The following is a 15549-nucleotide window of genomic DNA, read 5'->3' as shown; positions in this document are numbered from 1 at the left end:
GTGGCTAGTGCACATCCGATTCTACCCCAATCAACACTTCCTCTATCACCCCATTTAACAAGGTTTTCTTAACGTCCATCTGGTGAATTTGCCATTCCATCTGAGTTGTTAGAGATGTAGCTGACCGGATAGAAGTGTATCTGGAAACTAGGGCAAAGGTCTCCTCATAATCTATCCCTTTTTTTGTGCATACCCCTTTGCCACGAACCTAGCCTTGTACTTTTCCGCATATTTGATCTTATAGATCCATCTCAAACCTACAACTAGTTTGTCTTCTGGCCTTGTAAAACAGTGCGAAACACGCATGTGAAAGAATATTGAATGAATTAATTCACAAAGAGCAAACAGCTCAATGATAATACAAAGATATTTACAATAATAGAAACATCAGGTTTCTATGTACAAACAGTTTCATCTAAGAAACTGCTAAAAGAATAAAATTAGCAACAGCTAGAAGACTGAGCATTAAATACTAAATAGACATATTCCAATACCCTCCCTTAATGCTCAATCTATTGACAACACCAATAGACCCTCGGAATTTTACAAATTTATCAGGACCAAGCGGCTTGGTGAAAATGTTGGCGGGCTGCTCTGTTGTGGGAACATATTGCAACTGAACTGAGCCGTCTTCAACCAGCTGGCGAATGTAGTGGCAATGAGTCTCCACATGCTTTGTTCGTTCATGAAAGACTGGATTCTTGGCAAGTTTGAGCACTCCCTGATTATCACAAAACAAAGAAGTAGGCCCTGTCTGGAAAACATGCATATCTGCAAGCATACAGCGAAGCCAAACTGCCTCACAGGATGCCTTAACTGCTCCCCGATACTCTGCTTCTGTTGAGGAGAGAGCCACTGCCTGTTGCTTCTTACTAGTCCAAGTAACAGCACCAAATCCTAGACTAAACACATACCCAGCTGTAGATTTATGGTCATCAACCGAACCGGCCCAGTCAGAATCAGTGTAGCCACTGAGAATAGGATTGGAGCTGCGAGTATATAAGAGGCCATAATCAGAAGTACCACGCACATATCGTAGCACCCGCTTTGCTGCTATCCAATGATCAGCTTTAGGAGCTGACATAAAGCGAGAAATGTAGCTTACTGCAAAACTGATATCAGGTCTGGTAGCAGTAAGATAGATGAGACTGCCCACTAATTGCCTGAATAAAGTTTCATCCACAAGAGGAGAGGATGACTGTGCTGAAAGTTTGAGCCCTGGTTCCATAGGAGTCGTGGCCGGTTTGCAATCCTGTATTCTGAACCGTTCCACAAGATTTTTGGCATACTTGGACTGAGAGAGAAAAATCTGATTTTCAGTCTGCCAAACTTCAACCCCCAGACAGTAATGAAGAAGTCCCAAGTCTGTCATCTCAAAAGTTCTGCATAGATCTTGTTTGATCCCATGAATCAAATGTGCAGAGCTGCCAGTAATGATAAGATCATCCACATAGACAACCACAAACAAGATATCATCACCAGTATGCTTGATATACAGGTTTGCATCAGATGGGCTCCGCTGAAAACCCCGATCTGTCAGGTACTGATCAATTTCCATGTACCAAACCCGAGGAGCTTGTTTCAATCCATAGATTGCTTTAGCTAACCGACACACTTTCTGTTCTTGACCAGCAACCTTGAATCCTGGAGGCTGCGTCATGTAGACTTCTTCTTGAAGATCACCATTTAGGAAAGCACTCTTTACATCCATCTGATGAACTTTCCAATTGAACTGAGCTGCTAGGGCAAGAACAAGCCTTATGGTACTCATCTTGGCGGTAGGAGCAAAAGTCTCCTCATAATCGATGCCTTCCTTTTGTGAGAACCCTCGAGCCACAAGACGAGCTTTATACTTGTCTATGGTTCCATCAGCTTTGTATTTCACTTTATACACCCATTTGCAGCCTATGGGCTTTTTTTCCGCAGGAAGATCAGAAAGAGTCCAGGTGTGATTCTTCTGAAGACTCTGGAATTCAGCTTTCATAGCCTGTTCCCACTCAGATGTACCCTTAGCCTCTGAATAGGTTTGAGGCTCAAAAATACTGTGCAGATTAGCCATAAGAGCAAAATTGACTGTAGACTGTTGTCTGTTCTTATGTCTAGAAGTTCTACCTTCAAGGAGCTCATCATCTCGGAGATCACCTATGGTTTTAGCCCACCATTTTGGCCGAAGAGAAGAAGAACCTATATCAGGAGTAGAAGAACCAATATCAGAAGGAGGTGGAGAAGGCTCAAGAGCAATAGGGACAGCAAGAGGAGGATTAGCTTCTGGAGGAAACTCAGATAGCGTATTATCAAATACTGATGCTACATTATCCCTCCCATCAGGTGGACTGACTGGAAGAAGAACACTGTGAGGCTGATCCTCAGAACACTGCTCAGAAGAAGAAGACTGAAAGAATCCTCTGTCTTCATCAAATACTACATCTCGACTGAAGCTAAGACGACCAGTGACTATATCGATCAGTCTATAGGCCTTGTGATGATCACTGTAACCTGTCATCATGAGTTTCTGACTTTTGGAATCCAACTTAGAGCGTTTAGCAGATGGAATCCAAACATATGCAACTGAGCCAAAAACTTTGAGATGACTGATCTTAGGCTTACGACCAGACCACACTTCTTCAGGAGTCTTCCCTGTAACAGCCTGAGTAGGTGATCGATTAAGAAGGTAAATAGCAGTAAATACGGCTTCAGCCCAGAATTTGTTTGGAACACTCCTGTGTTGTAACATGGAACGAGCCATTTCAACAACCGTGCGGTTGCGACGCTCGACAACACTGTTCTGCTGGGGAGTGTAAGGGGTGGTGAATTGACGTTTGATGCCATGAATATCACAGAAGTTGGCAAAAGCTGAGGAACAAAATTCCCCCCCATTGTCGGTCCTAAGGGTCATGATATTACAACCAGATTCTTTTTCAACTAAGGTTTTAAACTTCTAAAAGGTACTAAGAGCATCAGACTTATTTTTTAAAAAATACACCCACATCTTTCTACTGAAGTCATCTACAATAAGTAAAAAATATTTGCAAGCAGTGATAGAAGCTGTATTCATAGGACCACAAATATCAGCATGAAGTAACTGAAGTACCTTAGATGCGCGCCAAGATTCTCCATTTTTGAATGAAGACCGATGTTGCTTTCCCGCTTGACAGGCGCTGCATACCCCCAACTGCTGAGTCTGAATATCAGGTAATCCTGACACAAGTCCCTCCCGAGAGAGCTGAGAGAGATACTGCATGTTGAGATGCCCATACCGTTGATGCCATAGCGTGCTGATGGGAGAGACACGTGCTGCTAGAGCCACTTCTGGAAAGTCACCGGTGTCAAGTAGCCTGTATAGACCATGGTCCTCTAGACCAACAGCAACTGTTAGACTGGTCTCCCTGTCAATGATGGAGCACTTGTGTGCACTGAACACAACATCAAGCTGAGGAGAATTCCTCATAATCTGGCTGACAGATAGCAGATTAATCTCCATACCAGGAACATAGTATACATTGAGAAATATGAGCGTGCGTCTACCAGACTGAATTTGAACTGTACCCCTGCCAGCTACATTGTACTTTTCGCCTCCACCAAATACCACTGAATCACTGAAAGGTGAGAAGTCAATAAACCAGTCACGCCTGTGAGAGAAGTGGCGTGATGCACCAGAATCAATGTACCATGCAGAGGAAGGAACATGTTCTGAAGACCTTTTAGCCATAAAGGCGTAAAAGGCAGACTCTGTCTGCTCGGAATGTTCTGCAACATTCGCTGTCTGATTTGGCCCTCCCTGTTTCTTCTGTTCAGAAGCAATCCGCTGTCGGCAATCTTTCTTCATGTGACCGAACCTGTGACAGTAGTTACACTGCACACTTTTCTTCCTAGCAGGATCAAAAGACTGATGAGAACCTTTCTGCTGAAAAGACTGAGAGGACTGGTATTTTGCAGCAAAAGCATTTTCCGAGGACACTGATGAAGTATTACTACCAAACTGCTGTTTCCACCGATCCTGCTGCAGAAGTTTGGTACATAGATCTGAAAACTTCAGATCAACATTTGTGGTTGTAATGTTGAGAGTTTCTATGAAATGTTCATAAGATTTTGGTAGACTCTTCAGAGTAATGACTACCATATCTTCTTCCTCCATGGTCCGACCAATGGCTTCGAGCTGATCTCGAATGTCTTTAATTTTGTTGAGATGTTCCTGTAAAGACATATGTTCATCCATCATGATGGAGAACAACTGATTTTTGAGAAAAAATGCTCTGCTTTTGTCAGATGTCTCGTGCAGTTCTTTCAACTGTTGCCAGATTTCGGCAGCGGTCTTGCCAGAGGGAATCTGTGGTAACTGATCATCAGCGACAGAGAGCTTGAGAAGCATAACAGCCTCCCGATTTCGATCATCAAATTTATCTTGATTGGTACCAGCTGTACCGGGACGAGGCTCTTTGCCCAAAATGAGCTGATCAAGACGCCTGTATTCAAAAATGGTCAGCATTCTTTGTTTCCAAATGTTATAGTTGCTGCCATTAAAGCGTTGATTTCCTTCTAACATCAGATTGGTGAGCGTGGCCATTTTCCCTACCAAAGTCTGATACACAACAAAGTGTAGCTGCCTGCTTAAAAATCTTCTTTCAAGATGACTGTACCAAATTGTTAATAAATTCTGTTGTGAAAGAAATAGTCTTGCACACAAAAAATATTACTCAGATCTGATCACGCCACTTTTAAAAATGACTGTGATGCTGCTTCAAAAAATAACTTTTGATGCTTACTTAAAAATGACTGTGATGCTGGTTTGACCACGCTTAAAAAAAAAATTACTGTGATTCTTATTCTGGTCCCACCGCTTCAAATAAGATCACAATAAATTTTAATCCAATTTTTAAGCAAAAAACCAAGAAGCTGGAAAATACCTTTGCCGTCACGTTATCTGAAGGATGTCGGATCTGTTAAAGAAACTTTATTTCTCAGCAAATAAATGGTGACTTACGTGCTGACGGTGACTTACGGTGACTTATTTGCTGACGGTGACTTACGTGACACTGCCGGCACGGTATATGAAGAATCTCGATCGGTAAAAAAAATTTGATTTCTCAGCAAATATATGGAGGCTCGAATCCCGTTCTGCACGTCCTTCACGATTTAGCTAATATATATATGAATTGCGGGCACAATCAGGTCTCGGACGGACGCGATTCTGGAGAAAAACGTGAGCAGGTTTGCTGTAAATTTGCCGGGACGTGATTCGGAGGCTAGCTGTAACTATAATTTGATTCCGGCACTTGATTCAGATCCGCTGTTGAGCTCTTCTAGTACGTGACACTTCACGGTTCGACCAATGCTGCTTCTTGCTTCTTGTTTGGTTCAGACGTGCGATTACTCTGCTGAGCGAAGACTGAGTGAGTGAAGAGGACTGCGTGAGCGAAGAGAGAGATGCCACTTTCCCGTGTGGAAAAATAAATCAGAGGTTTGATACAGCGTTCGCCAGTTTATACGATTCTGGCGTGCCTCAATTCGAATGAATCCGGAACCCTCCTCAGAACAGACCCCACAGCTCTGTTTCGAATCTTGATTCTTCAAAAGCGTCGGCGGTCCTGCACGGCTTCCAAATTTGTTGATCGGGTGGCCACAAAATAAACACGACTTCAAAACAAATAGACTGTTCGCGATTCTGAGCACCGCCACAAATTTAAATCCTCATAAAATGATAATGCAGGAGATGAATCCCTTTCTGTATCAAGATTGACGACTGTAAGCTTTTATCACAATGAGCAAAGCCGAGGCTAAGACTCAGTGAAGGCTACCTGGCTTACAGAGGGCTCGACCTTAGAAAGGAATGAAGCTCAAGAAATCTCCAGACCCTGAGAGCAGTTTCGAAATGAACTACTGAATTTTTCAATCTATGAAAAATTATTTCGAAAAAATTCCTGTGCTCTGATACCATAAAACAGTGCGAAACACGCATGTGAAAGAATATTGAATGAATTAATTCACAAAAAGCAAACAGCTCAATGATAATACAAAGATATTTACAATAATAGAAACATCAGGTTTCTATGTACAAACAGTTTCATCTAAGAAACTGCTAAAAGAATAAAATTAGCAACAGCTAGAAGACTGAGCATTAAATACTAAATAGACATATTCTAATACCTTGGAACTACCTCTCAAACATCATTCGTCATGATAGAGCTATATTCTTCTACCATGGCTAATACCCACACCTGGTGCTGTGTGGCCTCCTGAAAGTTGGAAGGTTCTGCAACCTGAGCTACCAATGCTTGATATCTCTCAAGTTGTCTGTGTTGTCTCTTGCTTATCCTAGGAGTTCCGATAAACTCCTTTGCATCTCTTAATGCATAATGAACCTCTCTGCTAGCTCGACCACAAATCGTGGGAGGTTCTGCCATCTCCTCATCCTGTCTCTGCTGAGACCTCCCTAGATTTCCTGCACCCAACAACCTTTTCTTAGGTGAAATTCTTCAATTCAACAAAAGTACAACCTGAGTTTCATAAGACAACCTCGGAACTCCTAGGGCTAGACCAGCCCTTCTCCCATGAATAGCAATCCTTAAATCACCTTCCTGTGGTTTGCTTCTCTACCTTGCTGGCCTCTCCATAGGCCAGAGCCAGCTCAGTCTTCTCTTGATGTCTGAAGCTTCTCGGCCCCCTCTAGACCTAAGGCCTGGTCTCAAAACAGGCTGACGCCTTCCTCTTTCTTATCTCAGCTGGCCAGAATTGAGTGAAGGTCCCTTCTGCTCACAAACTGAGGCTCTAGGCCTCCTTTAGGTCTTTGGCCCTCCCACAGACAAAAGAATATGCAGACATAAGAACTTCGGCCCTTTTAGACTAAGCCCAGAAATCTTCCTCCTCGCATGTGTGAACATAAACACTAGTAGATGATGATCATCCGAACTGTCTCTCAATCATGGAGGTTGAGTCCCAATATATACGGTTCTTTTGGTGCCCAATGGGCACGTCCTTATGCTGGGCCGACTTTACTTTTGGAACCAAAAGTAAATTCAAAATTTAAATTTTAAATTCCCTCCTTTTATTTCTTTCATGGGCCAAATTGTAATGAAGAGTACCAACCGCAGCTACCAAAATTCAACAAGATCTGTATGGAATAGGGGACAGATGTGGATCCCGTACAGTTCCAGACCATTTCTGCACTAAATATGGATCAATATGGATCCAAAGGGGAAGTTGATTTGGTAACATATCTATGATGGCGGTTGATGCTTATATATGAGTATCATGGTGCAAATTCAATGGATTTTCAAGTAGGATAGATAACTGTAGCTTCAGGTTCCACCAAAGAGAAAGTATGTCTCACTAGGGACAAGAGCTGAACACACAGAACCCACCAATTGTTGATATAGCAATTTATGAGGTTTACAACTTGTGCTTCCTTTACATTTTTACTTTGCGAAATTCTCTTGTGCTTGCTAGGGATGCTTATGTTAGAAGGATGCACATATGGAATCAAGGAATTAGTGCTCAGAACCATCTGGCTAAGCCAATCGGACTTTTACCAAAAGAAAATGAAGCTTTTAACAACCCCTTGCCATTTTTCATAGTGTAAGCCTACAAATTTGCTTGACAATACTATAATGCTTAAGATCTTCTTCTTGACAATAGATGTGTCAAGCTATGACATATTCACACTATCCTTCAAAACAGGCATTGCAAAAAAAATCTGCATTCTGCTTTTTGGCATTTTCGAGCATTAATTTATTTTTTTCAAATGAGACACAACAAACATTTATGTTGCATCTGACAACCTTGGTAATATTTCTATAGAACATAGCATCAAATTTCATTAAATCTTTCACTACAGCATTTTAAAAGTTCCTGTATAGTTGGTTTTCAAGCTTCCAAGTTCCAAGTCAACATAAACATAAATCTAAATCCCATCATACATGTTTCTGGATTCAATTGCCTTCCGCACTTGTGTTTTCAAGCCTGCATATGAGAAATTACAATCCTTGTGTTGCTGCATGGGTACCTAGATCACAATCAGAATCAAGTTCATGCTTTAGGCATACTAACATTTTTAATAGATATTAAAACTGACCTCTAACATATGATCAAATATCAGTATGAACACAACTATTTACATAGAGAATGGCAAGAAGGAAATAGTTCCAATGCAATTAGATCACATATAAGTAAGGCAATAAATTCCAAACATTCCATAAACTCACCGAAAGCTTAATAGCATGTGGGTCACCTTCCAGCGCAAGCTCTTCTAGAGCCGGGCCACCACCTCTCCTCATATCGAGTCCAAGCCACCTTGCTGTCTTGTCATATGCCTCTCCAATTGCATCATCTATTGTTGTACCTAGTTGTACATATCGACCAACACTTTGCGCTAGGATAAGAAGATTGTGACCACCTGTCATATTTCCCATAAGGTCATAATAAAATTATAAAAACATACAATCATTGAGCTTGACTCACATGAATCCAACCTTGCACACCACAACATGTATTAATCACTTGTATGTTAATCCTTAGAAGAATATTCAATGTAATCCTTAAATAATATTCACAACTGCCATCATTAGAAGTGAAAAGGTATCCTAATAATAGTAAACATCAAGAATGGAATTAATGTGTCAATGGGGGTTGGTTAGATGGTAAGCAAGGGTGTTTTATACCCACCACCAAGATTCAAAATTCAAATACCACTAGAGACATCTTTTACCCCACATGGGTCATCTCCAATGTACCAGCAAATCATTTTGAGAAGTTGGGGCCAAGTGCAAGTCCTGGCTGACTTTGGCAGAATAAATAGCCCCCACACATAGCATTTTAGTTGAAGGGATCTTTCTAGACTGTTATAAGTCAACTACATGTTGAATTTTGGTAGCATCGGATGTACTCTAAGTCTCAAATTTTGCAAGGAGGCTTGGGCACATGTATTCCAAAGAACCCAGAAAATGTTTTGGGAAATTCCACCAGGAGACAGTTTTATTAAAATAATTAATTATTTTTAATGGGTCCCTAAGTCTAAACTTAGGAAATTAAAATAATTAATGGGTATTGATCTAACTGTGGATGTAACTTCTACAAGAAAACGAGGATCAAGCAGAAATGATCTTAGCCATTGATTAGCTTCTAATCTGGGCTGTTGAATGTCAACGAGAAGATTAGTTAAGGAGGCTTGAGGGTCATTTGGAAAACACACCCAGAGTTGATCAGTCGGATCGAATTGTTGAACCAAAGCGCAGCATAGTGATTTCGTGGTGATCATGCAAAGAGGGGCAAAGATAGTTTTGGCTGGAGAATCTTCTCCGGAGCCAAGAATACGCAGCAGAGAGACAGAGAAAGACGCAGAGGAGTCAGCGCAGTGCACAATGAGGGTGACGCAAAGCAGCACAGTGCCTTCCAAGCAGAAGTCCGAGATTTTGATGGGGGTTTGACGTTCTAAGCTCGGTGGGCTGAAGTCAAAGCTCCTGAGAGCAAATTGATCCAGCTGAGAGGTGATGCAGTGCCTCAAAGGCAGTGATGCAGGCCCACGCAGCGACTGTGTAGGGACGGCCCAAAGGTAGCCGAGGACTAGTTGGTTCAGCGGTCGGATCAGCTGGGACGTGCAGTGTAGAGTGAAGTAATCTCACTAATTTCTTCTACCGAGTCATATTCTCTGTACTGGATTGCCAGCAAGGCATCCAGAGTTTGTATTCAAAAATTACTACAGTATAATAATAAAACCCTCAAATCTGTTGCACTGGTTTTCCCATATTGGGGTTTTCCGGGGACATTTGTCCAAAAATAACAGTGTCATTGTGTTGTATTTTCTTTCTTGCACAGTTTCTTGTTTCCGCATTATATTTAATTAAGTGAAGGTTGCAGTGTATGTATTTCGATATTTGTTGTAGGAAACTACAAGTAATTTGTTTAAAGGAATTTAACAATTAGGAAAAATATGATCAGTTGCTACAGTAGGGATAAGGGTTTAGGAATTTTCACATGGTATCAAAGCAGCGTAGGCGAAACAAAAAGCGCAGTGCCAGAGAACCCAACGCTGAGTAGAAAAGGAGGTTGAATAGCTGCAGGAGGCAGCAGTTCAAATCCCCAGAGGGATTGCGCAATCCAGGCAGGAAAGATGAATTTTCGAGGAAAGTCTCTCTCTGAGTGAGTCAACAAAGAGGAAAGACTTCCAGATCGAAATCTTGCCAAGCCAATGGGAGCAGCATAGAGCCTCAGCGCGAGGAAAGAGTTGGTGGGACGCAGTTTTCAACAGGCAGATTGTTGGGCTGAAAGACTTCAAAAAAGAGAGGAGAAGCATAATGAGGGAATTTTTCCTTAATAGACTTCCCGCCAAGAAGTCCGTTTTCGTATTGCCTGAGCAGCAGCAGCAAAAGATGGAGGGGAGCAATTCGACATTTTCGTCGCAGAAATGGCAGCTAGTGAGTTGAAAGATCAAGACAGGTTGGATGGGGCATCCAACTATGTGATCTAGAAGGCAAGAATGTTGTGCCTTCTAGATGAGAATTTTCTCAAGGCCTACATCGATAGCGTGGTGGCTGAGCCCACGGATCCAGATCCGCTCAAGAAGTACAAGGGAGAAATGGCGAAGGCAAAGAGAATGATCCTCGATGGAGTGAAGGATCATGCGGTTTGTCACATTGCTGACAGAGGAACTGCTAAGGAGATGTGGGATGCGTTGTCTACGTTGTATCAGGGATCTTCCAAGCAGCGGAAGATGTACTTAGAGCAAACATTGAGATCTGCACAGATGCAGAAGGGGGAGCGCATTGATCCATTCCTCACGAAGCTTCAGGACACCCAAGACGAGTTAGCAATTGTGGAGTCTACACCTCAAGGTTCCGAGATGGTGAGACTGGCCCTAAATTCAGTCTTAGAAGAGTGACAAGTCTTTGTCTAGAGCATCTTGGGCAGGGCAGCTTTGCTAGACTAGGATAGTATGTGGGCATCTCTCACGCAGGAAGAGATGAGGAGACACTTGGTCAAGTGTAAACTTGACAGAAGTAGCAACGTTGGGTCGAAGCCCAAGGAGGAGGAAGAGAATGCAACCCTCGTATCCAAGGGGTAGCAGGTGCAGCGAAGTCAGAAGAAGGACATCTTGAAGATCAAATGCTTCAGGTGTGGTGAAATGGTTCACTACGCAACACAGTGTCCCCTTGGGAAGAAGTACAAAGATGAGAAGCACAATTCGAAGGCTGCACCCCCGAAGATCGAGGAGGAGTTTTCCATGACAGCGAGTGGTGGGCTCCAGTATTGCAGCAATAATGCTGCAACTCCTGGGACTCCATTCTTTACTTTTATCAACCCGGTAGTTCATAACAAACTTGGAAGCGACGGTGCTATATGCACAAGTACTAGCTCTTGCCACGGCTGTCACTTAGTCAGCTGGCACAAGTCCACTAGGAGCCTAAGCCAACTTCTATGAGCTCTCAGAAGAAAAATTTTAACTGATGGATGAAAGCTAACTCAAAGGAGGCTAATCTACTTGCAAAAAGAAACTGAAAAGCTGAAAGGAAATGCAAACCCTAGCAAACCCTAGCTTTACCAACTAGCTCTACTGATGCAAGAAAAAGGATGAAAGCTACTGAAAAAGATGCCATTGATTCTTTGGAAGGTTAAGTGCATGTGTCTAAGCTACTTCTGAAGTGAAATCTGAAAAGAAACATCTTTTTATATTTTTGAGTAAGTTGGCAGAATTATTATGCATGTGCTTTGACTGTTTTTGACTGTGCAGAGGTGGATTGGCAAAAGGAAATGCTTGCAGGAGGTTGGGAAGGTGAGAAGAGGGCCTAAGGGGTCCCTAGCACCCTTCCAGAGAGTTTCACAGTGATCGGATCCCAAGAAACCGCTTTCGTGAGCTTCTACAGGAAATCTGCAGGGGTTCTATAGGATGTATTGTAGCTTCTACAGGATGTTCTGTAGCTTCTACAGGATGTTCCGAAAAGAGGATTTTGGAGGGCTGATGGTGGCAGAAAGGTGAAGAAGTGGGTATGGAGGTAAGATAAGTGTATGAGGAGGTCTAGGACTTGGTAATTGGGGATGAGGAGTGGTTAAGGCGATCGATTTTGGTTCAAGGATGGAGAAACAATGTTGCACAAGAATGTAGGAACTAGGGCAAAGTGAGAGAACGTGGCAAATAAGAGGCAAGAATCTGAGTTAGAGGACGAAGAAGGTTGCATTGATGGGATAAGGGTAGGAGAGGAGGTATCACAGGTGCTCTGCACGTTATTTTCCAAAACCAACCAACAAAGACTAAGAAACTAAAGATCTAACTACTTTAACCTAATTTGACCTAGAAACCATAAGCATGATGAACAGAAGTTTATTGGCAGCAAATCATGTAAATCAACTATGGAAACCAAACAAGAATGGATATGAACATGTAATCACGACTGGAACCAACTTTTGCAACTAAGAATCTAACACTAGAAATTGCATGAAGAAGCAAGAACAGTGTTTTTATGGCAACAAGGACACCTTGGTCTCAGCTCATGGTCCCAAGGAGGGAGAGGTGAGATCAAGGGTTGCTTGATTGCCCTTTTTGAAGATATTTTATGTTACCAACCCATTAAATCGACTTGAAACCTGAGCAACTATTTCTATCATCGAAAATGAACTAAATAATCAAACAAGATTGTAACCTACTAGTAGAAATTAATTAAAGGCAGCAAAAACATATAACAGTACACAGAGGAAGTCCTGGCACTTGGGTTGGGCCCAACCCCAAGAGCTACAGGCTCCTAAGAAGAAGCTCAGAACTGAAAAAAAATGAGACTAGTCTCCATTATTCAGAAAATAACCATGTCAGAGAAATGTTTACAGCAAAAGCTCCACAAATGAGCAAAAACAGAGCAGCACTAGAGTGCACAATACAAATGTTCAAAAAGTAACCTATGAACGCTGGAAGCCTTCCTTCTTATACACTACAAGGGCCTCCAACAGCCCTCCTTAACTCAAGGGGCTCGGCTGCTCAAACTGCCAGTGATCAATCACTTTACTCAAAACTGCTCGGTTGCCCTTGGGAATCATTTTTGGTGGCCTGCTGAACTCCGAGCTGTTGGTGGAGAATTCGAGGAAGGGGCCATTTAGTGCAGGAGACACCCTTCCTACGAATCCTCACCCTTGTTCCCACGTGCTTGGCTGTCATTTGGCTCATAAATGCTTGGCCTTGGTCCAAAAATTGTCCAAAAATCTACAATAACCACGTGTTAGCCTTCTTGTTCAAGTGACTATTCTCATTCATTCAATTAACATAAATATACTCAAAAGCATGCATAAACTATGAAAAATGGTGGATTAATCACGACCAATAGGCAATAATGAGCCCAATAAGTTACCCATTTTTGGGGCTCATCAGCGAGATACCTCCAGGAGGGAGGTGGGCTAATTTAGAGCTGTAGTTCGAAAGAGCTACAGATGGGCAGGATCTTTGAGGAGCCCACCTCTCAGATCAATTCCTTGCTATGGGAACCCAAATCAGAAGTAGCAGGATGGACCCATGTCAGTTGGTGCAAAGGAGTGTTGGAGCGACAGATGCAATGGCTAGAACGCCAACTCTGAGCAACGTCGTGCAGAGTTGCAACAATTCAGAGAGGCACAATGCAGTAGCAACAGCAGCGCAATGGCTTCAGAGGGATAGCATGGGACTACCAACAGTCAAATCTTCAGCATCGAGATGCATCTATGTAGAACACTTGTTCAGATTTTGGGATATTGTTTCCGTTGCAATGCAGATGAAGTGTTAGCAGTGGTAGTGCTAGCAGCAGCACAGATGTCGCACTTGAGAGGGATTTGTAGTACAGATGCAATGTTGACAGTGGCAGTGTCGGCAACAATACAGTTGCAGCAGCAGCATAGTAGTTGGAGGACAGCATGTCAAACATCAGCAGCGCAGTAGTTGGAGGATAGCATGTTAGACATCGCAGCACAGTAGTTGGAGGACAGCATGTTAGACATCAACAGCGCAGTAGATGGAGGACAGCATGTCAGACATCAGAAGCACAGTAGTCAACATGTCATACATCAGCAGCGCAGTAGTTTGAGGACAGCATGTCAGACATCAGTAACGCAAAGGACGATGTTGTGAAGTCAGGGTGATGCTTCAGTGGGAGGCATTGCTAGAGCACATCCTCGCTAAGAGGGACGGTTGATTTCTTGTAGCATCTAATGTGCTCTAAGTCTCAAATTTTGCAAGGAGGCTTGGGCACATGTATTCTAAAGAACCTAGAAAGCGTTTTGGGAAATTCCACCCGGAGACAGTTTTATTAAAACAATCAATTATTTTTAATGGGTCTGTATGTCTAAACTTAGAAAATTAAAATAATTAATGGGTATTAATCTAACTGTGGGTGTAACTTCTAGAAGAAGACGAGGATCAAGCAGAAATCTAAGCCATTGATTAGCTTCTAATCTAGGTCATTGAATGTCAACGAGAAGATTACTTAAGGAGGCTTGAGGGTCATTTGGGAGACACACTGGGAGTTGATCAATCAGATCGAATTATTGAGCCAGAGAGCAACACAATAATTTCATGGTGATCATGCAGAGAGGAGCATAGATAGTTTTGGCTGGAGAATCTTCTCTGGAGCCAAGAATACGCATCAGAGAGGCAAAGAAAGATGCAAAGGAGGTAGGGCAGTGCCTAGTGAGGGTGACGCAGAGCCAGGAAGGGCTCATGCAGAGCAATGCAGTGCCTTCCAAGCAGAGCCCGAGATTTTGCTGGGGGTTTGACATTTTGAGCCAGGAGGGCTAAAGTCGAAGCTCCTGAGAGCAAATTGATCCAGCAAAGAGGTGATGCACTGCCTCAAAGGCAATGACGTAGGCCCACGCAGTGACTGCGTAGGGGCAGCGCAGAGGTGTTGATTTCTGGTAGTATCGGATGTGCTCTATGTCTCAAATTTTGAATGGAGGCTTAGACGCATGTATTTCACAATACCCAAAAATCGTTTTGGGAAATTCCAACCGAAGGCAGTTTTATTAAAATAATTAATTATTTTTAATGAGTGCCTAAGTCTAAACTTAGGAAATTAAAATAATTAAAGGGTATTAATCTAACTGCGGGTGAAACTTCTAGAAGAACACGAGGATCAAGTCAATATGATCTAAGCCATTGATTAGAATCTGATCTGGGTCGTTGAATACTCAACTGGAGGATTATAAGGACTTCAATGGGCATTTGGAATACACACTAGGCAGATACTCAGTTACCCGAGTAAAATCGATTTCCTCACTGGTCGAAGTTCAGCAAGAGGAAATTGATTCAGAGGGAGAGTTGCAGGTTAGGAGGAGAGAGGGTGTCAGCAGCAATCAAGAGGCAGGTGCAGAAGAAGCAGAGCAGAGAAGAGACAGCGCAGAAGTTGTGACACTAAGGGACAGCGTAGAAGTTGTTGAAGAATCTAGGGCAAACATATTTAAGATGATTCTTCTTAGCATGATAACAATTTGTGAAGTATTTATACAATTTATCTTAGCTTGATGTTTCCTTTATTATTAGTGTGTGTATGTTAGCTTCATTCTGCTATTAAAACAAAAGAGAGAAGAACACAGATATTTGGCTTTCTGCCA

The 15549-nt window shown here is 42.5% G+C and overlaps 1 protein-coding gene across 4 annotated transcripts in view; it reads right to left on the bottom strand.

The window, feature by feature from the left end:
- The window catches only part of GCP1 (glycoprotease 1), a 316675-nt gene that overhangs the window by 122435 nt on the left and 178691 nt on the right, over positions 1 to 15549 (bottom strand). For all 4 annotated transcript variants that reach the window (XM_089402282.1, XM_089402281.1, XM_089402280.1 and 1 more), the window contains 2 exons: positions 8199 to 8389; positions 7914 to 7999 (listed from right to left, as the gene is read on the bottom strand). In XM_089402282.1, the coding sequence (XP_089258408.1) occupies positions 7914 to 7999; positions 8199 to 8389 (277 nt within the window). The remainder of the gene's footprint in view (positions 1 to 7913; positions 8000 to 8198; positions 8390 to 15549) is intronic.

This window comes from Pinus tabuliformis, chromosome 2_1 (assembly GCF_031772625.1).
Source record: "Pinus tabuliformis cultivar Carrire ecotype Pingquan chromosome 2_1, CPIR1, whole genome shotgun sequence".
NCBI lineage: Eukaryota > Viridiplantae > Streptophyta > Pinopsida > Pinales > Pinaceae > Pinus > Pinus tabuliformis.
The sequence above is the reverse complement of the archived record's forward strand: the minus strand, read 5'-3'. Positions and strand labels throughout refer to the sequence as shown.